This window comes from Canis lupus, chromosome 14 (assembly GCF_011100685.1).
Source record: "Canis lupus familiaris isolate Mischka breed German Shepherd chromosome 14, alternate assembly UU_Cfam_GSD_1.0, whole genome shotgun sequence".
NCBI lineage: Eukaryota > Metazoa > Chordata > Mammalia > Carnivora > Canidae > Canis > Canis lupus.
This window is the reverse complement of record NC_049235.1, coordinates 60115541-60140330: the sequence shown is the minus strand read 5'-3', so window position 1 is coordinate 60140330 and position 24790 is coordinate 60115541. Positions and strand designations below refer to the sequence as shown.

The 24790-nt window shown below is 48.7% G+C and overlaps 1 protein-coding gene across 2 annotated transcripts in view; it reads left to right on the top strand.

Moving 5' to 3' along the window:
- The first annotated feature begins 6813 nt into the window (after positions 1-6813).
- The window catches only part of AASS (aminoadipate-semialdehyde synthase), a 52400-nt gene continuing 34423 nt past the window's right edge, over positions 6814-24790 (top strand). Inside the window, exons 1-4 of one of the 2 annotated variants that reach the window (XM_038557487.1) lie at positions 6814-6875; positions 15104-15303; positions 19281-19457; positions 22308-22392. In XM_038557487.1, coding sequence (XP_038413415.1) covers positions 15112-15303; positions 19281-19457; positions 22308-22392 — 454 coding nt within the window. In that variant the 5' untranslated portion in view covers positions 6814-6875; positions 15104-15111. Of the gene's footprint in view, positions 6876-8344; positions 8398-15103; positions 15304-19280; positions 19458-22307; positions 22393-24790 lie in introns of those variants that run through there. The other variant, XM_038557486.1, reaches the window with a different exon arrangement.

Sequence of the window (24790 nt, the reverse complement as noted above, 5' to 3'; positions counted from 1 at the left end):
TAGTCACAGAGAGAGAGAGGCAGAGACATAGGCAGAGGGAGAAGCAGGCTCCATGCACCGGGAGTCCGACGTGGGATTCGATCCCGGGTCTCCAGGATCGCGCCCTGGGCCGAAGGCAGGCGCCAAACCGCTGCGCCACCCAGGGATCCCGAAATCGTCTTTGATTCTGACTTCACTTGGCCTTCCGCCCCGCGCCCTGCTGTGTTCTCTTCTGTCGCCCACACTGGTATTTTCAATGGCTTTAGAGCCCACCTGAATCCAGTGTGAGCTCATCTTGGTTCTTCCCCTGATTTTATCTGCCAAGACTGTATTTCCAAACAAGGTCACATTCTGAGGTTCTGGGAGGACGTGTATTTTGGGGAGACATCATTCAACTCAGTACGAAGGCCACTGAACTCCACTGGGTGCTTGGGGACATAGTTCCTTTCCTTTCCGGTGAGAAGGTAGCCGAGCCGCGGAGCTTTCGCAGCAGCCGGGAGGAGGCTGAGGCCGAGGCCCAGAGGGGCTCAGGGTGGAGGCAGCCAAGGGCAGCCTGGGCCCGAGGAAGAGCAGTATTAAGGGCAGAAGTTGCGGCTGCCTGTGCAAGGTGGCCTCCGCTAATTCCCTCCTCCTCCTCCTCCTCCTTGTTTTTCTTCTTCCTCCTCCTCCTCCTCCTCTTCTTCTCCTTCTTCTTCTTCTTCTTCTTCTTCTTCTTCTTCTTCTTCTTCTTCTTCTTCTTCTTCTTCTTCTTCTTCTTCTTCTTCTCCTTCTCCTTCTTCTCCTTCTTCTCCTTCTTCTCTCCCTGAGTATCAGGGGCAGGGCACAGGGAGAGGAAGAGAGAGAACCAGAAGCAGGCCCCAAGCTCGGCTTGGAGCCTGAGGGGTGGGGTTCAGTATCACCACCCTGAGATCAGGACCTGAGCAAGAGGTGGGACGCTTAACTGACGGGGCCACCCTAGGGGCCCCAAACTAGTTTCCTTATTAAAATGCAACAGAGGTATTCTAAGATTTGGGTGTTTTCACAAGACCTTTGACTCCTTTTCCCTTTTTGAAATACTTTTCTGTCCTCAATGGCAGCTCATCCTTGTTTCCCTTGCACTGGACTTGGACACAGTGAGTGAATTTTGCCTTAATTCTCCTGCCGTAGGCCTGGCTCCCTTCTCTCACCGCCTTCACTCTTTATCCTTGTTTTCTCCCACTCTCCCCAATCTTGTTCTCATCGTTTCCCTGTTTTGTCCGTGGTCCAAATCTATTTCTTCCATGTCGCTGCATGGATCCCTCACACCTCAGTGTGTGTCGAGGGGGAACAGTAGACACTGGTGGATTCCAAAGACACAGAGCACAGAGTCTCTGACTCCCAGGAGTTTATACATCGGTGTGGTGTTTGTCTTGCCATATCGCTGGCATTGTGGACATTTAGCTTCTTAGGGCAGGGGAAGTATTTGTTTAAACTGTTTGCAAAACAGCTAACAAACACTTGGAATTAGCCTGTGTATATTGGCCCAGGGAGCACTCTGGTTATTTTGTAAATTCTTGCCTTTTGCCTTTGTTTGGTTTTAGAGGGTTGGGGTCCTTCAATTATAGTAAGTGATAGGGACCAAAAAGGCCTGTGCCCATCATGGGCAATGTCAACATTACACCATCCAACAGGGAAAACCCCTTTTGGTGTTCTTTTCAAATTCTATTACATTTTTCTGAGGAACTATACAAATGGCGATTGTCATGGATGTCAGTTCAATGTCAGGGATACTTTCTCCACCTGATTTTCTGCTTTCTGCTGTGACCTTGCCCATGCTGAAATTATTTTTCTAGCTGCTACTACCTAATACTGCAAACCCCCCAAATTTTATGGTTTTTTTCTTTCTTCCTTGCTCTGTGGTGAGATGACAACAATGAAAGATTGGTGTCATTCAGTTCCTGACCCAGTCTGGGATGAGAAGGAGAAGGTCTTGGCTTGGGATGCTCTGGTGGCCCAGGGGTTGAGTGTCTGCCTTTGGCCCGGGGCGTGACCCCAGAGTCCCACATTGGACTCCCCACAGGGAGTCTGCTTCTCTCTCTGCCTGTGTCTCTGCCTCTCTCTCTCTCTGTCTCTCAGGAATAAATAAATAAAATCTTAAAAAAAGAAAAAAGAGAGAGAGAGAGAGAGAGGTCTTGACTTTCCTACCTCCTAAACCTGGCCCACTACTTGTCTCTGGCTCAGTTACACTTACAAATACTCCGTAAAAATCATACTTGTGTTTTATTTTTTTAAAATTACCTCCTCCCTCCTTTCTCCAATCTTTTCCCAGTCCCTCAAGTCACATTCTCTCTTGAGACTTTCATTCAAACCAGGCTGAGAGGAAGAGCACTGGGTTTTCTTCCTTGATTTGGATTTATTAGATCTATCATTTGCCAGGGAGATATACTCCAAAATTTGCGTTCCCCAAATTTGCTTATATTATTATAGCTTATAATTCTCAACCAATTTATAAAATACAATGATATGTAACAAAATTGGCAAGTCCTAGCAGACTTCTAATAACAGTGATTAGGCAAACAGTGGTGGGCAACAAGCTGACCTAGCGGGGTACACCTAGCCACACTTAACTCTCAAGGGATGCCAAGACCTTAAGGATTCTGTGAAACAGAGACCAGTAAAGGTTGACCCTGGAGATGCCAAGCAACTTTGAATTGTCTTGAATTTTATTTTCTTCAGGAATGCTTGTTAAGGATTGCTAACAGTAGGGGAGGTAAACTAGGAATTAGATTTCTCTGCTGCCTTATAAAAGGATGGGAGGGGAACGGTCCCCCAGGACATCATCTCCACCCAGAACCTGTTTGCAGGAATTGAGATTTATCTGTGGGTGGTTCCCGCTTTTGCCTTACCTGGTCAGAGTTTTAAACTGCTTGAAGATAAAGAAGGTATGTTTCATTCCCAAGATAACTGGGGAGGCAACAGTGATAATTGTCATTTAGAAACTTTGCCTTCCAAAACTGTATTTTATTTTGTACATTTGATTTTGCACTTTCTGTCTACAAGGAACTTGTCTTTATAACAGAATAATTTATTAGGGTGGGCAGATTATCGGTGATATAATAAAAATTGCTGTTCATGTAAGAAATGCAAAGTCTTGAGAAATAAATAAAACAAACTTAGAATCATGCTGGATTGTTCCCCCCTCCTCCCTCTAAGTGTCCACCTCTTTTCTCTTTATGGCAAAGTTCACTTAAAATTCTGGACACCAAAAAAGGCAGGGAGAGGGGGGGATAAGACAGATTGAAACAGTAAGCACCAATAATAGCTCACATATACTGAGAACGTGGATCACTTAATCTTCTTGAGAACTCTGTGGTATTTCCCACCGTCCCGACAAGGAAAATGAAGAGACAAAATGGCTCGTTAGTGAGTGAAGCACGAGAGATTAAGTCCGGGCCCAGCTCACTGCAGGGTCCAGATGCCCAGCTCGTACCCTCATGGTCTCTCAGGAAGGACAGAACCAAAGCAAGGAACAATTAGGGAAGAGAGAAAGCCAAAGAAGGTGGGAGAAGGAGAGGCAGCTTGAGACCCCAAGTCAACTCTCTCATCTCGAGGGTCAGCCCAGCACCCCACACCGCTGGAAGGGGTCTCCGGGATCGAAGGGTCTGAGGGGTTGACATGGGAGCTGACTTGGGGTGTAGCCCATTGTTTTTAATCTCATCTGTTGCCCCTTTTCATTATGAAGCAAATTAAACCAACTGTCACATTTATTAGGACAAATATCACTACGACGGAGAACATTTGAATTCCTCATTTTAAGGAAAAGTCTTTCTCACTCACATACTTTGCAAAATTCCGGAATCCCATAAAAGCAGTTGAACAGGGACGCCCGGGTGGCTCAGTGGTTAAGCGTCTGCCTTTGGCTCAGGTCGTGATCGGGGGTCCCGGGATCGAGTCCCACGTCAGGCTCCCTGCATGGAGCCTGCTTCTCCCTCTGGCTGTGTCTCTGCCTCGATCTCTCTGTGTGTGTCTCTCATGAAAAAAATAAATAAAATCTAAAAAAAAAAAAAGTCAGTTGAATAGTAGTTAGAAATGCACAGAGAGGGGATTCGGGGCCAGGTGGATATTTCTTGGAGGTGAGGGCAGGGATTTCAAAGTGAAGCAGGAGAGAAGCTGAGTGAGCCTTATGGGAGTTGGGGCCCCTTCCCCAATTGGCCCGTTCAGGGAAGCAATCTGGGTCGTCTCCCCGTGAATGTTTAACCGTTTGCAGAGTAAGGCGCAGTAGCCAGTCGGAGGAGGGTTCATTCCTGTCGACAAGCGTTTGCTCAACACCTTTCGTGCTGAGCATTCATTCTCCTTTGAATCTTCTAGAATCTCTGCCCCCTTCTCCACTGCTCTGTCCTGAGGGACTACCAGTGATGGAGTGCACCAACCCTCTGGCTGTTCTTGTGTTCAATTTGTAGGCAGCACCCCAGGCGATGGGAGGGCAGGAGAATGGTGGGAGGTCATTCATCCCCTGGGCCAGAGGTCCACGTCTGCCCTGCCACTTGCTCTGATAAATACAGTTTTCTTGGCCCACAGCCACGTCTCTCCATTCAAGCATTGTACACGCTGCTTCTAGACCCCAAATGACAGAGCTGGTGCTGTGACCGAGACCGTCCAGCCCCTTGCAGGAGACGCTCTGCGCCTGCCTTAGCTCCCTGTGCGCCCAGTGAGTGGTTCCTCGGGCCTCCCTGCGCCCAGGGCCCCCCCACTCCCGGCCCAGGGGCTGCGGCTCTTTCTGAGCCCTGGGAACCCCGTCTTGCGGCCCCACTCCCCGCTCCCCCACTTGGGCCTGCAGGTGCTGGGCCCCGGCGCGGCAGCAGCTCTTGCCTTCCCCGGCGGCCGCCGCACTCCTTCCAGGTCTCCTGCTGCCCTGTCCGGGCTGTGCCGGCTGTTTCCTTCTGAGCCCTGACTGGTGTGTCACGCACGGTATTGTGCCCGACACACACGTGCATATGCACACCCGCACACACATCCTTGCTCCTCTGGGCTGATGGTGACCACAGGGGAGGGATGGAGGGATGGAGGGATGTCTTCCCTACCTTGTAGGGGCCCATGCGGGGGGAGGCGAGCTAAGTGCAAGGGGGCCACGGCCCGGGGTGGGGGGTGGCAGGGCCCGGGGGGCAGGGGGCCTCGTTGGTGAAGTGCGGTGGGCCGAGCCCTAGAGGGTGGATTCGGTTTCGAGAGGCCGATGTTTTTGTTCGTGAGAATTACAGGGCGGTGACGGCCTGACATACTGGGGGGACAAGTCACGGTCACTGGTGCCTTTAGACGCCGGGCAGAGCAGTCTGGGCATCCGCTTGGTTTATTCTGGGCAGCTCCCCGTGAAGTAGTGAAGTAATTCCCGTTATCACCTCATCAGCAGAGAAGGGAACCTAGGCCTTGTTGAAAAGGAGGTGACTTCCTCCTGACTTACTGCCTGAGGGGGGAGTGTCGGGATCGTGATCCAGGCCAATCCTTGGGGATAAAGTCGAGCACCCACTGGGTTTCAGTGTCCCTGTGGGGAGATGAAGCGGAGCTGGCGGGGTTGGGCCTTGAAGCACCTTGGTCCTTGTGTGGAGGATGCGGGGCGGCGACCTGCAGAGGGGTGGGTGGTGCCAGGGCCTTCTGCTCAGGCCCATGCGATGCTCAGAGTTGTGTGCTTGAGGGACTATGACCTTGGTGGCGGGTGCGAGGGGTTTGGATGAGAGGGACAGTCGAGGGATTTTATCATTATTTTTTAAGATTTTACTTATTTATTCATGAGAGACACAGAGAGGGGCAGAGACAGAGGTGGAAGGAGAAGCAGGCTCCCTTCGGGGAGCTGGACGTTGGACTCATCCCAGGACCCCTGGGTCACGGCCTGAGCCAAGGGCAGGCGCTCGACCACGAGCCCCCCCAGGTGCCCCACAAGTGGAGTTTCTAAGGATGTTGTAGGATCCAGGTTATTGACACAGAATTTCAAGGTCACAGACATCCGTGGTAGGTGCGAGAAACCTGCGTGCTGGAGGAGGCCATGGTGATAGGAGGGAGGGACAGCCAGCCCGTGGTGGGGACCCCCGGGAAGGCCACCGCCTGGCATTTCTGCAGCCTGTGCGCTGGGGCTCTCTGTACAAGGCGCCTGTTCCCCTGTCCTTCTAGGGCCCCTTCTAGGGCCACGGGTGGTCAAGAACAGTAGTCAGTCGGGAAATTACGTGGTCTCATTCATTTGGGGAATATAAAAATTAGTGAAAGGGAATAAAGGGGAAAAGAGAGAAAATGAGTGAAAATATCAGAGAGGAAGACAGACCCTAAGAGACTCCTGACTCTGGGAAAGGACCAAGGGGTGGTGGAAGGGGAGGAGGGGGTTGGGGTGCCTGGGGGACGGCACCGAGGGGGGCACCTGCTGGGATGAGCACCGGGTGTGATGCTACATGTTGGCACATCGGACTCCAATAAAAAAAAATTAAAAAAAAAATTTAAAAAGCGCAGCAGGCTGTGTCCTGGCCCCGGACTGCCCGCGCTCCCGCAGGCGGAGGGCCCCCAGCTCCGGGCTCGTGGGGGGCACGCCCTGAGGCGCCCCGAGGGTGCCCGCCCCCGCCCCCGCGTGCGGCCGCTCAGCGCCCCGAGCTCGGGCGCCCCCCGCCGAGGACGCGCGGGTCACGGGGGCGGGGCAGGAGGCTCGCGGGCGGCGGGGGCGGGGGCGGGGGCGGGGGCGCGGCGGGGGCGGGGCGGGGCCGGGCTCCCGGCGGCGCCGCCGATTGGCGGAGGAGGAGGTTGTTCCCCCAGGGCGGCCGCTGATTGGCTGCGGCGGGAGGGGGCCTGACGCCCTCCCAAGTTGTGCAAACACCTCTCCCGGCCCCGGCCCGGCCTCGGCGGGACCCGCGAGCTGCGGCGGCGGGAGCTCGGGCGGCGGGAGCTCGGCCACGCGGAGGGACGAGGTGAGCAGGGCGGCCCGGGGGCACGGGGCGGGCGGGGGCTCCGGCGGGGGACCGGAGGGGACGGGGCGGGGAGGGAAGGGGCGAGGAGGGGGGGACGGGAGGGGAGGGAAGGGGCGAGGAGGGGGGCAGAGGGGAGGGAAGGGGCGAGGAGGGGGGACGGGAGGGGAGGGAAGGGGCGAGGAGGGGGGTCGGGAGGGGAGGGAAGGGGCGAGGAGGGGGGACGGGAGGGGAGGGAAGGGGCGAGGAGGGGGGGTCGGGAGGGGAGGGAAGGGGCGAGGAGGGGGGACGGGAGGGGAGGGAAGGGGCGAGGAGGGGGGCAGGAGGGGAGGGAAGGGGCGAGGAGGGGGGCAGGAGGGGAGGGAAGGGGCGAGGAGCGGGGCAGAGGGGAGGGAAGGGGCGAGGAGGGGGGACCCGAGGGAAGGGAAGGGGCGAGGAGGGGGGCAGGAGGGGAGGGAAGGGGCGAGGAGGGGGGGCAGGAGGGGAGGGAAGGGGCGAGGAGGGGGGACCCGAGGGAAGGGAAGGGGCGAGGAGGGGGGCAGGAGGGGAGGGAAGGGGCGAGGAGGGGGGCAGGAGGGGAGGGAAGGGGCGAGGAGGGGGGACCCGAGGGAAGGGAAGGGGCGAGGAGGGGGGCAGGAGGGGAGGGAAGGGGCGAGGAGGGGGGCAGGAGGGGAGGGAAGGGGCGAGGAGGGGGGACCCGAGGGAAGGGAAGGGGCGAGGAGGGGGGCAGGAGGGGAGGGAAGGGGCGAGGAGGGGGGACCCGAGGGAAGGGAAGGGGCGAGGAGGGGGGCAGGAGGGGAGGGAAGGGGCGAGGAGGGGGGCAGGAGGGGAGGGAAGGGGCGAGGAGGGGGAACCCGAGGGAAGGGAAGGGGCGAGGAGGGGGGCAGGAGGGGAGGGAAGGGGCGAGGAGGGGGGCAGGAGGGGAGGGAAGGGGCGAGGAGGGGGGCAGGAGGGGAGGGAAGGGGCGAGGAGGGGGGACCCGAGGGAAGGGAAGGGGCGAGGAGGGGGGCAGGAGGGGAGGGAAGGGGCGAGGAGGGGGGACCCGAGGGAAGGGAAGGGGCGAGGAGGGGGGCAGGAGGGGAGGGAAGGGGCGAGGAGGGGGGCAGGAGGGGAGGGAAGGGGCGAGGAGGGGGAACCCGAGGGAAGGGAAGGGGCGAGGAGGGGGGCAGGAGGGGAGGGAAGGGGCGAGGAGGGGGGCAGGAGGGGAGGGAAGGGGCGAGGAGGGGGACCCGAGGGAAGGGAAGGGGCAAGGAGGGGGGAGGGGAGGGGAGGGAAGGGGATAGGAGGGGGGAGGGGAGGGGAGGGAAGGGGAGAGGAGGGAGGAGGGGAGGGGAGGGAAGGGGAGAGGAGGGAGACGGGAGGGGAGGGGAGGGAAGGGGAGAGGAGGGAGAGGGGCGAGGAAGGAGGACGGGACGGGGAGGGAGGACGGGAAGAGAGGGAAGGGGCGAGGAGGGGGGACGGGCGGGCCCCTGGGAGGCGGCGGAGGCGGGGCTGCAGGAGGCCGCGGAAGCTGCGCGGAGACCCGGTGAGTGTCGGGGTCGGTCCTCGGTGCCCCCCGCCCCCCGCGCCGACGCCGAGTCCTGGCGCTCGCCGGCAGGTGGGGAGCCCTCGGCCCCCCGCGGCAGGTGCGGCCCGGCAGGTGGGGGAGGGCCTCCGGCGCTCGCAGGCGGTGGCCTGTCCTGCCCCACGGGGCCGGGCGACCCCCAGGGGTGCTGCGCGGTCGGGGAGCGGGGACGGGAGGAGCTGGGGCCCAGGACGGGAGGACAGCGCCGGTCCCCGACGCGGGGGCAGCCAGGAGGACCGCAGCCGGGGCGGAGGGGGCGGAGGGGGCGGAGGGGGCGGAGGGGCGGCCCCGCCGGAGCTCGCAGGCTCCATCCTAAAGCCTAAAAGCCACCAGGAGACTAGCCTGGATGCCTGGGTGTCTCCGCGTGTGCGTTCTGTCCCTTTACCCCGTGGGTGAGTGAATGCAGGGGTCGATGACCTTCTGGCCGGGTCAACCTGTGGCCGTTCTGCAAAGGCAGGAAGGACAAAGATGTAGGCCAGCTTCCCCTAGTGACTTTTCCACTCTCCAGAAAGCCTTATTGGTTTCCAGTCTCACTTGGTATTGGTGACAGGATCCTCAGAACTTTAATTTGATTGATTGATTTGCAATGGAACTCTCCTCCCCTCTCCCCTCCCCTCTCCTTGTCCTCCTCCCCTCCCCGTACCTGTACCTGCAAGCTTTTAAGCCTTAACAGACCTTGGCTCAGGAATTTGTAAGTGATCTTTGGTATGTTTGCAGCGCCCCTCTAACAGAAAAGTTTCCATTTTCCAAATATTCTTTTTTTTTTTTTAAGATTTTTATTTATTCATGAAAGACAGAGAGACAGGCAGAGGGAGAAGCAGGCTCCGTGCAGGGAGCCCAACATGCATCTAGATCTGGGACTCCAGGATCACACCCTGGGTCAAAGGCAGGTGCTAAACCACTGAGCCACCCAGGGGTTCCCCCAAATATTCTTTTATTAATTATCTCACAGAAACAACGTTGCCAACAGTGGCAAGTGTCTTTAGTGAGATGACCAAAGAATTCTATGGAATTAGGAAACTGGACATTTGGCATGGAAAGTAACATTATTACTGTTTTCATCCAATCTAAGATGCCATGGATTGTAAAATACATCCCTATTTCAGGGAGATGTGAAAGTTGTATCACAAATGTAATGAAATGCAGTATTAAATGCTAAGTTATTTATATTGAACACCCAGGCCTGGAGGGTGACGTTGAGGAGAGGGGTTACTGGGCTTCATTTTGTTTCCCTTGAAAAATGAAAAGCGGAAAAAAAAAAAAAAAAAAAAAAAAGGAAAAATGAAAAGCGGGAGGGAGGGTCAAGGCGGAGCCATTGTGAAGGCCTCACCACAGTGTGAGGAAGAGGAAGGGAGGGCAGTGTTTTCTGTTAGTGGTGTGGCTGTGCTCCCCTTTGAGGACAGGCCAGGCTTGGGGCCGTTGTGTGTTCTTCACATGCATTGAGCGTTAACGGCCGGCGTGCAGGAAGGTGCTCCGCACTCTGTGCATACTAGCGCGGATGAACCTCCCAGTAGCCCTGAAAGGGAGACATTAATATGAATCCATTTTGCAAATGAGGCGCGAACAGGTCAAGTTCTGCACCAAGGTCACAGAGTAAGCATTTATGGTTTAGCGAAGGGGCAGACACATAAGCAGATGAACGTTTTGGATCACAGTCCGGCTTAAAACTGACTTTGCATTCCATCTCCATGATACTAAATCTGTGGGCCACAGACCGGAAAGAAGAGTCCTGCGTCTTAGATCTTTGGATGACGTTGAGTAGCTGCTTGGAAACATGAATATTCTTAGACCAGATTAATTAATATTAGTGGATTCCCCTGCCGCCAGTCTATTGTTTGTTTGTCTGTTTGTTTGTGTTTTAACATATGGTTAACTGTTCTACAGGGAGTGGACGCATTAAAAACCGTACTGATGCCACAGGAGGTGGACGTCCGGAGGGTAGTGTTGCTGCCTGCCCAAGCCGCGTTCTAGCAAGCCTTGGGGTGGGGAGGCGTGGGGAGGAGTCTAGGCCATCACCAGGTGTTCCACCAGTTGGAACCCTCTTGGGCCTCTCCAGGATTATTTTGGTCTGGATGCCAACTACGTGGTGCGGGCCGAGACTCCTGGCCCGGAGCTGCGTCCTCTGCAGCTGTCAGCTGTGATCTTCTCTGAACACCCCGCACCCCAGCTTGGTTCCCTCCTGTGATTAAGGGTGCTAATGTCCTCGGTAGCCAGGGTCTACTTCACAGTAACTGAAAGAAAACGGTGGGGTATGTATGGAATTCTGGGTTGTTCCGCCTGCCTGGCTCTGTCTATCCTCTTTATCTCTAATGGCCATCTTCCCTTCCACTTCTCTTGAAAAGGATAGAAAATACCAGGAATTTGTATTTGAGGATGTCCTCCCTCTGCCCCTGCCCCGTCCTCACTGTACATTGCAAAGATAGATCATTGTATGTCACGAGTTCTTTCCCCAGTGAAAGATGCACAGGGAGGTGAGGCGGTGTCCTGGCGAATGTTCTATTGCTACTCCCCCCCCCCCCCCCACCATTGCCCTCCCATCTCCGTGCATGTCTGTGCGATTCCCTATAATACTCCCATGACTTTTTAGAGTCATTTCAAGGTCCTGAAGAATCTTTTAAATTTCATTCTTATGCTATTTGGTACCTTGACCTTTTTCATGTGTTGAAGGAAAAAGACTTTAGAAATTGTCAGAGGAAGGGTCTTACTGCCTTCGGCTGGCTTGTGTGACTGACCCTTCTCTTCTGCTCCTCCTCCTTGTTTTCCCTCTTTCTTTATCTCTTCATCTCCTTTTCTTGCTTTCCCACATCCTCCTTGCTCTTCCCCCAGGCTGTCATCAGCACATGGCACTGTCAAGTGATCTCCCTAGAGCCAGTAGATAAGCCCGGGGTGGGGGTGGGGGTGGGGGTGGGGGGGTGGGGTTCCCTGCTTGGTTTCAGTGAAAGCATTGCCAGGAGCATATCTCATGTTTACTTCTTGATATTCTTGGAAAAGTCCACACCATAGGGGACAGGGAAATCCCAAACAGCTCACCTGGGCATTTCCATGAAATACCAGGCACCTGCGGTGCCCTATCTAGGAGCGCGAAAGAAATCCTCCCTGCTGCAAATTTCTTGATGACCGCAGAATGAAATGAATGGTGGACCTGGAAAGTTCCGTGTTGAGACCACATTTTGAGGCTCAAGGAATTATTAACAGTAATACCTGCTATAATTAAATCTCTATTTCTAAGCACCCAGTAACCTAGAATTTACCCTGGCAGTGACTCAGGAAGGATCTTCGGTAGCACGTAGGAAAAAGACGGGTAGCAGCTCCCCATGCCGGGAGAGAACCGACCCTTTCCTGCCGTACGGCTCTGATTTGTTTCTGGAATGAGCAGCGGTGGCTTGGCTCAGGTCTACACGGTGTGCGGTGTGCGTCGGTGGGCTTTGGCCAAGAGGAAATCCCGGGTGTTAAATATTAACCTGGGGGTCCTGCTTCTGCTCAGAAGCAACAGCTCTAGTCAGATTCCAGTTCAGTGTTTTCATCCGTAAAATGAAGATAGGTAACAGTATCTGCTTCCTAAGATTTTTGCGCGGAGAAAAGGAAATCATGCCTGTAAGGCGCTCAGCATAGTGCTTGACATATACTGCTGAATCACTGGTTACTGTGGCACTATATTGTGTTACAGCTGACACTTTCCTACAAAAAGTGAAAGTGAAAGCAGCTTCCCTAAGAAACTTCAGAGGATCACGCCCAGCTACTCTTCTCGTCTGGTCTGGTCTCCGTACAAAGCCTGCCTTTGCGAATACATACGTGTGTTACACGTGGGCACGTCTGTGCCTCCTCCCACCCCCCCACCCTCTGCTCCAGACCGGGGAGGGGCGCAGAGAGGAGGGGGGATGGCCACTGAGTGGGGTGAGGCTGGCATTCTAGATCAAGGGGCACCTGGGGGCCCAGCGGTGCAGGGGCCGCCTTCAGCCCAGAGCATGACCCCGAGGTCCCGGGATCGAGTCCCGCGTCGGGCTCCCTGCAGGGAGCCTGCGTCTCCCTCTGCAGGTGTCTCTGCCTCTCTCTGGGTCTTTCAGGAATAAGTACATAAAACCTTTAAAAAAAAAGAAAAAGATTCTAAATCAAGTTTGGGCTGCAGGGACACGACCTTACCGGAACATATTCCCTCACACTGACTCCGAGAATTGCTTCTAAGAATAGAGGATGCAGGGTCCCTTGGTCCCTGGTGGTATGTGACAGAGAGCCCCGCGGGGAAGGCAGCACCTTCTCTGGGCTCATCTGTGTGTCCAGAATAACTCACTTATTTTTGGAATCGGTTTCATTTAAGAACCATAGGGACTTAAGTCCTATGGGAGGTTGTAGTTTTTCCTGTGGTTTGGAAGAATTAAGTGCAAGGAGCCTGGGCTTGGGTTTGGGCCTACCGTAATCTATCTTTATTTATTTATTTATTTATTTATTTATTTATTTATTTATTTATTTATTTATAATTTTTAGATTTTATTTATTCATGAGAGACATGGGGGACAGAGAGAGAGAGAGAGAGAGAGAGAGAGAGAGAGAGGCAGAGACACAGGCAGAGAGAAGCAGGCTCCATGCAGGGAGCCCAACGTGGGACTTGATCCCAGGACCCTGGGGTCACCACCTGAGCAGAAATCAAGAGTCAGGTGCTCAACACTGAGCCACCCAGGGATCCCCTATAATCTCTTTTCAAAACAAAACCATATGGCAGTGCATGGCTGGCTCATCTGGTTGAGCACCCGACTATTTCTTCGTCGCCCTGTGGGGAGCTCAGTCCCTCTGTCTGTCCCTCTGTGGGGCCTGAGCGTGGGGCCTCCTCTGCACTCTCTTCCTCTGCTCTTCCCCGCCGCTCCCACATGTACTCTCTCGCTCTTTCAAAAAAAAAAAAAAAAAAAAAACTGGATAGATATCCCAAAACTTAGAGAGTATGTAGCAACCTTTTACTGAAAATACTGCTCTGAGCCTTTTGCCCCAAGTGAGAGCGGCCCGAGCCTTTCGGCTGTCGTGGGCGTGTTCATCGGCATGTGCATTGCTTCTCTCACTGGCCCTCTTCTTTCTAAAGCCTTTTTATTTTTGTTTTATTTTATTTTATTTTATTTTATTTTATTTTATTTATTTATTTATTTTTTAATAATAAATTTATTTTTTATTGGTGTTCAATTTGCCAACATACAGGATAACACCCAGTGCTCGTCCCGTCAAGTGCCCCCCTCAGTGCCCGTCACCCAGTCACCCCCACCCCCCGCCCACCTCCCCTTCCACCACCCCTAGTTCTTTTCCCAGAGTTAGGAGTCTCTCATGTTCTGTCTCCCTTTCTGATATTTCCCACTCATTTCTTCTCCCTTCCCTTATATTCCCTTTCACTATTATCTAGATTCCCCAAATGAATGAGAACATATAATGTTTGTCCTTCTCCTATTGACTTATGTCACTCAGCATCATACCTCCAGGTCCATCCACGTCGAAGCACATGGTGGGTATTTGTCATTTCTACTGGCTGAGGAATATAGAAAATGCTCTAAAGCCTTTGCAGCTGATTTCCTCACTGTTTGCTTTGTTCGGTGAGCCTGTCGCTGTTGTGAGTTGACCTGAAAGTTTTGTATCCAAGTGGCAAGTACTTGCTCCCAGGAGATGCACTTGCGTGTGCCATTGTTCAGACACAACTTCCCCGTCTGTGAAGTGGGTCTGATTTGGAGACCGCGGTCTGGCATAACAGAAACGTGCTTCATAAGGACTTTGGTGTGTGTTAGCCGGGACTAGTAGGAAATTTCGAGAACACGTGAAAGCATTTAGTCCCTATATTTTGATGCCGACCTTAAACATAAGCAACGAAGGTTTGGCATCCAACGATCCCCGAATCATCCGTGAGGTGACCTCTGAGGGCAAGGTCCGAGGGGGGCCGCAGGGCTTTAGCGGCCGACGCACAGAAAGCCTCTTGTAGCTACTGCTTGTTGGGACAAATGAGCCGTGTTTCGCAATCCGGAATCCCGAAGCCGGAATCGCAGTCAGAAAACTGGTGGAGACAGGTCTGGGTTTAATGTAACAGCAGGAGGAAGTGGATGATGGAGAGGAAACCCTGACCCGTGACGTCGGTAGCTGCGAAGGGGTGGGGGGCGGGGGGCGCAGGCCAGGGCTTCTCCCCTTCCAACGCCTGTCCTGGAGGAGCCTGTTTGTTTTGTTCTCTTAAATTTCCCATCTGCCTGGACAGATTGGGGCACGAGGAATTACTAGAAACTGGCCCTGTGCTGTCAAGGAGCCCGGCCGTCCTTGCTGGCCTGGGCCTCGCTGGGCTGCCAGGAGCAGGTCACTACCCAGGGCCCCCCCTCACAGTGGCACTAGTTCGGGGACCGGTCCAAGGTGCAACCTGGCAGAGGTGGCGGCTGGATTGTCCAGGGTCTCGGCCAGGACTGAAGGTCACAGCCTTGAGGCCGGCACAATGGGCCTGAATCCGGGCCTGTAGGTGCCCTGGGGGTGGGGTGGGGGGGACACCTGCCCAAAGCTTTTGTCCTGAGCACACCTTTGAGGAGCAGAGGCACCTGGCTTCTTAGCTAAAGGAGCACTTTGACCCTGGAAGGTCTCCTTCCCCTTTCTCTGGCTTTCACAGCAGAGCCCGGCCGCCCCCAGCCCGGCTGTCCCCTTACCCTGTCTTTGCGGTCCCCAGGCCCCGAGATGCTGCGAGCGCCGGGGAGCAGCCTGGGCCGGCGGGGCCTTCACCACAAGGCCGTGATGGCCCTGAGGCGGGAGGACGTGAACGCTTGGGAGCGGAGGGCGCCCCTGGCTCCGCGGCACATCAAGGGGATCACCAACCTGGGATACAAAGTCCTAATACAGCCTTCCAACCGGCGGGCCATTCACGATAAGGTACATGTTTCTAATCGTTTCTAAATATGTGCAGCTAAAATGACCCGCGTATGGAAGTCAAGGGGCCTCTGAGTAAAAATGAAGTGTTTCCTAATGTCACTTAAACACCACATGACAACACTCCTTTCTTGTGATTACGATGAGATTTCTAGTTGGAATTTTTATTTGAGCCTAGAATTTAGTCCGTCGAGTCTTATTTTCCCCCGCTGCCCTGCTTTCTCCAGCTGAGGGATGGAGGGATTCCCTTCAGAAGGAGGGCATGTCCCTCAGTCACCATCTCCCTGTGCCGCCCTGTCCTGGGACTGCGGCGACAAGACCCTTCTGCATTTCCTGGGGGTAAATCACTTTCCTACGTAACTCTCATACCTAAAAAATTAATAATTCCATAATATCATCTCACATCATCCATTTCAAAATCCCATGGTCTCAAATGTCTTTATGGCCTTTTTTTTTTTTTTAAGATTTAATTTATTTATTCATGAGAGACACAGAGAGAGAGAGAGGCCGAGACACAGGCAGAGGGAGAAGCAGGCTCCATGCAGGGAGCCCGATGCGGGACTCGATCCCGGGACCCCAGGGTCACGTTATGGTCTTTAATTTTAATTGAGGCTTAATTAATTAAGGCCTGTTGCATTTATTGTTATGTCTCTCTAATCCAGAACAGCCCACCCTTCTGATTTGTTTGTTTCTAGGACACTGGCTCTTTTTGAAGAGTCCGGACTAGCTGACTTGTAATGAATGGCCTGCTTCTGGGTGCTGTTGGTCTGGGCCTTGTGATTAGATTCGGGTTAAAACACTGTTGACGGGGATCCTGGGTGGCTCAGCGGTTTGGCGCCTGCCTGGATCCTGGAGTCCCAGGATCGAGTCCCACATCAGGCTCCTTCCACGGAGCCTGCTTCTCCCTCTGCCTGTGCCTCTGGCTCTCTCTCTCTCTGTCTGTCTGTCATGAATAAATAAATAAAATCTTTAGAAAAACAACAACACTGTTGACTTAGATATTATAGGCGTGGTGCGTACTCTTCCCGCGAAGCGTCAGGCTGTCCCGAGGGCAGGAGTTCGCAGCAGCTTGGCTGAGACCTTGCCACCGGGTCTCTCGACTGTCCAAGCACCTTTAACCTTTGTAGCTACAGAGTCGTCTGCGGGATGATGTTTTGAGACCCGTGAATCTTGTTTCTCAACTACCTGCTGCTGAAGGTGTTAGCATATACTGATAATCTTTGCCTGAATCATTTTTTTGTGTGTGTGGAAGCTTGCAAAGTGATGATTTTCTGATTTTATCAGTCTTCTAAGTTTATTGGCTCATATTCTTCTATAGAAAAGAGACTTCCCTTAGTTTCTCTTTTCTCTCTTGCTCTTTCGAGTATCAATCATTACGGATGCATGGGCATTTTTCATTTAATGTATGATGATTTATTAACTATGTTTTAAATATCCCAATTATCCCAAATTTGAGATAGATGGTTCCTTTAAGGGTGCCCCTATGTCCTTTGGACATGAATCCATTTATTTTTCAGCTTTCTTGTTTCCTGCAACAACAAATGGTCTTAGTCTTACCTCCTGCTTTTTTCGCCCTGCCCCTGGGATGAGCCATTTCATCAGGGAGGCCTGATTTCTTTTAGTTCATAGAACCCAAGATTGGATATCTGTGTTAGGTGTGCTTATTTTTACTGGTTGCCCTTAGCACTTTCAGTGAATAGAGCTAAGAAATGCACAGATTACACATGTGTATAATATAGATTATTTAATTTTATTAAATCATGAGTTAATACTATTTCAATGAAGATTTTTAACATTGCAGGTTTTCATTACCTTAAAAATTTTATATTTGTATCTATTTTATCCAGCAGTGAAAATTTTAATTCTTTATAATAATAATGCATGTTTTCTGCTTTATCCTGTATTACACATAAAGTTAGTTTTGGAATCACGATACTAATATTACAACTAAAGCAAACCTATTAACGCAGAGAGTAGGTCTTAAAAGTTCTCACATAATTATGCATGGAGATGGATGTTAACTAGATTTATTGTGATGATCATTTTGCAATAAATACAAATACCGATGATTGTGTTGTACGCGTGAAACTAATGTAGTCTATGTCAATTATACTTCAATAAAAAATAAGCCTATTAAATGGGGTTTAATATTTTTGAGTTAAAAGGTTTTTTGCTCTTAGAATATATCTCACAAAGAATGTCCAGAGTGCTGTATTCAAGTTATTTGAGTCATTCTTTCTATGTAGTTAAATTGTCAATGTGATATACAGTTGGATTTATCTACATTTTTCTATACATTTTAAAGTTTGCTTTTAAATCCTTTTTGATTTAATTATATTTTTTAAATAAGTGAAATATTTACAAGTTTCAAAGATTAAAACTGTAGAATGATGTAATGCAGAGAAGTCTTCCTCTCATCTTAATCCGTTACATACTGTTCCCACCCACTCCCTGGGTTACTATCATCATTAGTTTCTGATCTGTTATTCCTATATTTCTTCTTGCAAAAAGGAGCGTGTATATGTGTATTTTTGGTTCCCCCTTAGTCTGACATGGAAGGCTGTCTACTATGCATACTTCATGGTACCTTGTTTCTTTAGTCAACAACGTATCCTGCCACTCACTCCTTGCCTGTTCATGGAGCTCTGCTTCATTTCTATTTAATGGCTGCGTTTGAATCATTCTGTCGTAATTACTCCATGATTCGTGATTTATTTAAACCCATCTACTACAGATGAGCCAATAGATTGCTTTTAAAGAAACCAGCTGTAAATCGTACGTTCATCCTTGTAGCGTCTATCCATCTGTGGTTTCCTTTAAAGTAGGTTCCTCCCTGGAGCCATCTTCCTTTTATTCAACTGCCACTTTTGATGCTCTTTTAATTCCCCCTGGATCATGCTAACCCTTTATTCAGATATCTGGAATAACTTCTATTGTCTTCATGTACTAGCTATTCAATCTCAGATAAATGTGTAAGCCTCACGTTTCCCATTGATAAAATGGCCATAATAACAGTACCTACCTCATGGGAGTTTTATGAAAATTAAATGAAATAATTCCTGCAAAGAGCTCAGTAAGGTAAGTACTAATTTATTAATCAATGTTGATGATGATTTTTATTTTTTGTCCAACAAAGATCATATTCACCATGATAATATTTAGTCTACTTTTCCAAATTGATTTATCCATTGTGCCCAAACATGTCCTTATTTTCCTGTCTCCATATTTGTATATATTTCATCAATACTTTTTACTGATATTACTACCTTGCATTTCTCACCTCTGTCTCTCCAGATCCTACCTAGCCTTTTAGATTACTTTAAAGTTTCATATTTCCTTCATAATCTCACCCAGGAATTGTCTCAATATCCATTGGACTAATGTATCACTTAGATTCTGCTATTCAGAATTCTTTTGAATTCAGCCTCATTTACTGTGCTCCTGACTTTTTACTGTATTTTGTGAGCTGCTTTATAGGACAAATGTCTGTTTTTTTGTCATCTCATCTCTAGCACAGTCTACTGGATGGAATGGGGCAATAACAAATACTAATTGACCCCCCCCCCCAAAAAAGGGAAAAAAATAAATATTGCAGATATATATTTCTTTTAAAAATATACCTGAGTAATAAATTATTAGCATTTCAGTGCATTGTTCATACAAAATAAAATATACATTTTACAAATATTTTTAAGTGATATGAACTAGTGGTTATGATCAAACTATTAACTGGTCTTAAATAAGAGTAGGTGGTGAATTTTCTCACTGGGTTTTTTTTTTTTTCTACAAAAGTCAAACATTAAATTGATCTTTAGCTAGAAACTAAAAATACCAGAAGTATTTATTCTATCAGTCACTCTAACCCATACAGATTTTATGCCTTCAAAAGATTGTGCCTTTAATTGTTACACTTATTTATTAAAGAAAGTATGAACATAGCAAATTAGGGAAATAACTTTTAACCAAAATTGCATTCCCAGGAATATGTCAAAGCTGGTGGCATTCTTCAGGAGGATATTTCTGAAGCTTGCCTAATTTTGGGAGTTAAAAGACCCCCAGAGGAAAAATTAATGTCTAAGAAGACTTACGCCTTCTTCTCCCACACAATAAAGGCGCAGGAGGCCAATATGGGCTTACTGGATGAGATTCTGAGACAGGTAATTAGTGACCAGTAATCATTAATATTAACATAGAAACAATATTGCCTTTTGCCTAGTAGAGTTTTAGTTTTCTTTCAGCATCTAGGAAACACATCCTGTTATTCACCTCACTAGGAAAGGTGGTGCTCGAATAGTCTGCTGCTCTTAGGGCTCCTCTGCTCTACAGGTTTGGAGTTTGTAAGGAGAGAAACCAAACACTGCATCGCTTTTGTACTGAAAAGAAAGAATGTTAGAAGTGTTCCCCCTACATGATTAGTGCTTTATTAGGTCAATTGGTCAGATATTACAAAGTGGAATTTAGAGCTAAAAAGAGCCTCCGGGATCATATAATCCACCTCCCTCATTTTTCAGATGGAGCCCAGAGAGGCAAAGTGACTTGGCTGAGGCTGCACAGTTCTGTCATGCCAGAACCAGACTGGGAATTCCTTTTACATTTATTAACATTCATAAAGGAAGAAATAATTTTTGAGATATAAGTACTATGGAAAAACTATCAGCTGATTAAAATGCAGAGTATTCATTCGATAAATATTAAGCGAGTGTCTGCCGTGTGTCGGACACTCTTCACTGCAGTGGCAGTAAGGTACCCCTGTCTTCGCAGGGCTTACATTCCAGTGGGAGGAGACAGATGATAAATATATAAATCAGATAGCCCACCTGTCATTTAGAGATACGTGTGATGGTGATAAATAGGACCCAGGAGGCGAAGGGGGGCTCTGGGCACTCTGGGGAGGGTGTGACAATAGTTTAAATAGGATGACCGGGGAGAGACTCAGCACAAATTTGGCACTGAGCAAAAATTTGAAAGATGTGAAGGATCAAGTCATATCCGTTGGGGAAGAGTCTTCCAAGGAGAGAGCATCGCTGCACAAAGTCGTGCAGGTCTAGTTGAGTGGAGGGTTCGAGTCCATCATGTTCTAAGGTGCTTATTCAGCCCACTGTGTGGGTGATATTGGAGATGGGAGGAGCAAATTGATGTGATGTTAGTCCAGACTCGCAGGGACACCGGGTTACAGAGGACAGTGGCTCACACGAGGGTGGTGGAAGTAGAGGCGGTGAGACAAGACCCGATATTGGGTGTCATTTAGAGGTCAGACCCTGCAGAAGTCGCTGGTGAGACGAATGTGGAATATGGGAGAAGGAGCGGAATGAGAGGGGTCCAAGGTTTCAGCTTGAGCAGTTCGAAGGAGTTGCCACGGACTGAGATGATGGTGCTGCGAGAGGGAGCAGGCTTGGGCGGGAGCCTCAGGCGTCAAGTTTAGGGCTTCTTGAGTTTAATTTGTCCGTTAGAGATCTAAGGAGATTTTAGACTTTAAACATTAGATTTTAAGGAGCGAGCCATTGGTATGAGTTTGTAGCTCAGGAGGGCGGCTTCTCTCGATAGGTATTTGTAGTTGTCAGAGACTTGATGGCTCCTACGGCCATGAAACGGGCTGAGGGTAGACAGTGAGTGTGGATAGAGAAGGCCAGGCTCCAAACCGGGTAGGGTGTTAGATTAGGGCATTAGAAACTAGGCTAGAATCTGAGAACAGGGAGTGGACAGGAGACCTCACAAACACTGAAAGCAATGGAGGGAAATGTGTTTGTGTAGCCTATGGAATACATTCCCACCCACTTCAAATAGGCTAGACCTGGGCTAGTGAATTTCTAGTGATTTTGAAGAACAAATTCAAAAAGTAAATAATGGAAATAATATTATAAGAAAAAGGTTTCACCTTAAGCAGATAGACTCCTTAAAAAAGTACTTTAGAAACATTTTGTTGTTGTTGTTATGATACGAACTTTTGTTCGTGACAAGAAAATTAATAAAAACAACCAACACGGCAGCTTTTTGTAACCGATGACTTGCAGGTGGATGAACACTAAACATTCTTTTTTTAAAATTTTTATTTATTTATGATAGTCACACACACAGAGAGAGAGAGAGAGAGAGAGAGAGGCAGAGACACAGGCAGAGGGAGAAGCAGGCTCCATGCACCGGGAGCCCAACGTGGGATTCGATCTCGGGTCTCCAGGATTGTGCCCCGGGCCAAAGGCAGGCGCTAAACCGCTGCACCACCCAGGGATCCCAACACTAAACATTCTTAAATTCAAGCACATGGTAAAAATCATATGATCTTTGAGGAGATAAAATGACTATTTAAAACATTCTATGATTACAGTGTATCAAGAGCTTTTAAGCATGAATTACTAAGGCATTTCTGAGAGGGAAGATTCCCAAAGACAAACGAAGAATGTGGTTTTAGCGAAGGTGAGAAAGTGAAAAGTAGGCAGCATGTGCTACTTTGTAAATGGATGGAGAAAAAAGAGGGAAAGAGGAAGGGAAACAGAACAAGATTGGTTGCATGTATGGACTTAGAGGGGGTGCTGTCATTTTTAAGGTAGGAAGGAGCAGGGTACATAGGGGTGATGCCGGAAAGATAAAGTTCACGAGTGGTCGTGGAAGACATGGGGGAAAGGCTGGGATCCAGCTGACAGAGATTAGCCCCGGGAGGGACTTGTTTTCTCTGAGACTAGAAGGATGTGGGGACGAGTGGGACTATATAGATAATATATGTAGAATGTGCAGGCCTAAAAGCTAAAGGAATTCCTGCCTTTCTTATTTTATTGATTACCATCAGGGGGCCTTTATCACCCTGCTAGGACCATCTCTGACCACAAACCTATCGTTGGTTTGTGATCTAGCGTTTTCTAAATATTTCATGGTACACCTGAGGGTGACTTATAGAGTCAAGATATGTTTTATAGGAGAAAGAAATGTGGAATATTTATTTGCTCATATATGTGCTTTTACTCATTGAGATTAAGCTTAATGGGTCTGGGTGAATATTTTTATCCTTTCCTCAGGAAATCCGGCTTATTGATTATGAGAAAATGGTGGATCATAGAGGAACACGGGTAGTGGCATTTGGACAGTGGGCAGGTGTGGCAGGTAGGTATGCCAGGGCTTTTATGTCACCCACTTTCTGAATTTGCCTGGGAAGTTACTGTGCTTTCTTTCTTTCTGTGGCAAGGGCATAGAAGTGTTCATTTCCACTAATACAAATAAACACGGGGGTGTGACTAAGGGTGATGAATATTGGGAGAATAAAATAACAAGGCAAATCATCACATATCTTTATCACAAAAGTTAAAAAGAAAAAGAAAGCAAGGACAAGGAGAGCAACTATGAATAGGATCTGACTTTTTAGATAGTTCTGTTTGGAAGACTAGGAGAGGTCAGTTTGGTGATGAGAAATTGTGGAGAAGAAGAAAGGGGGAAAGAAAGGGAGAAGATGCAAGGGCAGAAACCAAGAGAGGAGTGGTCTAGAAAGGATAAGAGCTGGAGTTGGGGGGAAACTCCACTTGATTTTTGTCCCAATTAATATTTTGAACCTTCTTTAGTTGAAGAAACATCACTTTATGTTATAACTCTGTATTAGGTTCAATTACTTGAAGGTCTCTTATTGTTAAAACAAGTAGAAAATTTGTGGGGATATAGAACAGTAAGACCCCATCAGCCACCCTGACATAACTGACGGTTGTTGAGCATTCACCCAGAGGGCCCATATGCTGGGTGACAGTACAGTTCTTAATAAACATGAAATGTTTGAAATCACAGAGTATGTGCTCTAACTATAATAAAGCTGATGTTGAAATAATAGTAGAAAGATATCTAGAAAATTTCTAGATATTTGGAAGATAAACGGTGTATTTTTGAATAACCCATAAGTCAAGAAGAAATCACAGGGAAAATCAGAAAATACTTTGAATTGAATGAAAATTTAAAACAGCATACCAAAATTTATGGGGTAGAGATAAAGTGGTGCTTAGAAGCAAATTATAGCATTTAATGCTTTTATTAGAAAAGAAGAAAGTCCAAATTAGTGACCTAAACTTCCATCTTATAAAGGAAAGAAGAAGTAATTAAAGCAAATACAAGGAAAAGAACAAGAGGAAAATGAAGTCAGAAGCTAGTTCTTTTTAAACAAATCAATAAAATTGATAAGCTTCCTGTTAAACTGATTTAAAAAAAGAGAGAAGCCACAATTTACCAATATTAGGAATACAAGAGTGTTCTTCAACATTGATCATGTAGACATTACAAGGGTAAGAAAATACTATGAATAGGCCAATAAATTTGACAATATTGATCAAATAGACAAATCCTTGAAGGACAAAATTATCAAAACCAACTCAGGAAGAAATAAAAAAACTTGAATATCAATCTATACAAGAAATTCTACTCATAGGGATTTATCAAGAGAAATGAATTATTTTCTTATAAAGACTTACTTCTAGTAGCTTCATTCATAATAGCCTAGAAATAATCCAAATGTCCATCAGCAGAGGAATGGATAAATTGTGATATACCTATAAAATGGAAACTCCTTGTCAATAAAAAGTAGACTATTAATACACTGAATTATGTATGAATCTGAAAAACAAGCTGAGTAAAAGCAGACACGTCTAGGAGAGTATATAGTTACAATTTCATTTACATAAAACTGTAGAATTAACGACTCTCTACAGGGAGAAATAAGATCAGCAGTTTTCTGGAACAAAGGATTGGGGAGGGTTGACTCGGGGGATGGAACTATTCCGTATCTCGATTTTGTCGGTGGTAATATGGATGGGTACGTGTGTTCACAGTTATCAAATGGTACATTTTAAATCGGTGCGTTGTATTGAATATAAACTACTCTTTTAAAAGTTGACTTCAGAAAAAAGATCAAAGAACATTTGGAAGGGAAGTTCTGTTCCTAAAAAGAGGAAGAGGAGAATGGATGCTGAGGTCTTTGCTATGGGTATGCTGAGTTTTCACTATTTGAGTCCAAATCGAGAAATCCATGAGGTAGTTGGTCAGGTCTTGAAATACAATATCAGTGTTAGAGATACAGACTTGGGGTCATCAGCATATACAGAATACTTGAAAATTAGGACTCGATAAAATTAGCTAAGGAAAAAATAGTAGAGATTGAAGAGAATAGGGCCCTGGTCAGAATCCTGAAGCTGATTAATGCTCGAGGAGAGGGCAGAGGACACTAATTTAAAAGAAATGGACTTGGAAAGAGGGACCTATAGAAATGTGGGATGAAAATTTTCAAGTCAGGGATGCGGAGGGAAGAAAGGGCTCTAAGTGAGGGATTTCACAGTGGCAAGTCTCTGACAGGTAAGTCGAGATCTGACACTTGTTCACTGAATTTGCTGAGGGCAGCCAGAAGGTCAATGCTGACCTTGTGTTTGTTTGTTTCTTCGTTTTAATTGGAGAGAAATGCAAGTGTTTTTGAATGTTGAGAAGAGTGAGCCTATAGGGAGGGATAGCGAAAGGACTAATTTCAGGAGTGAAT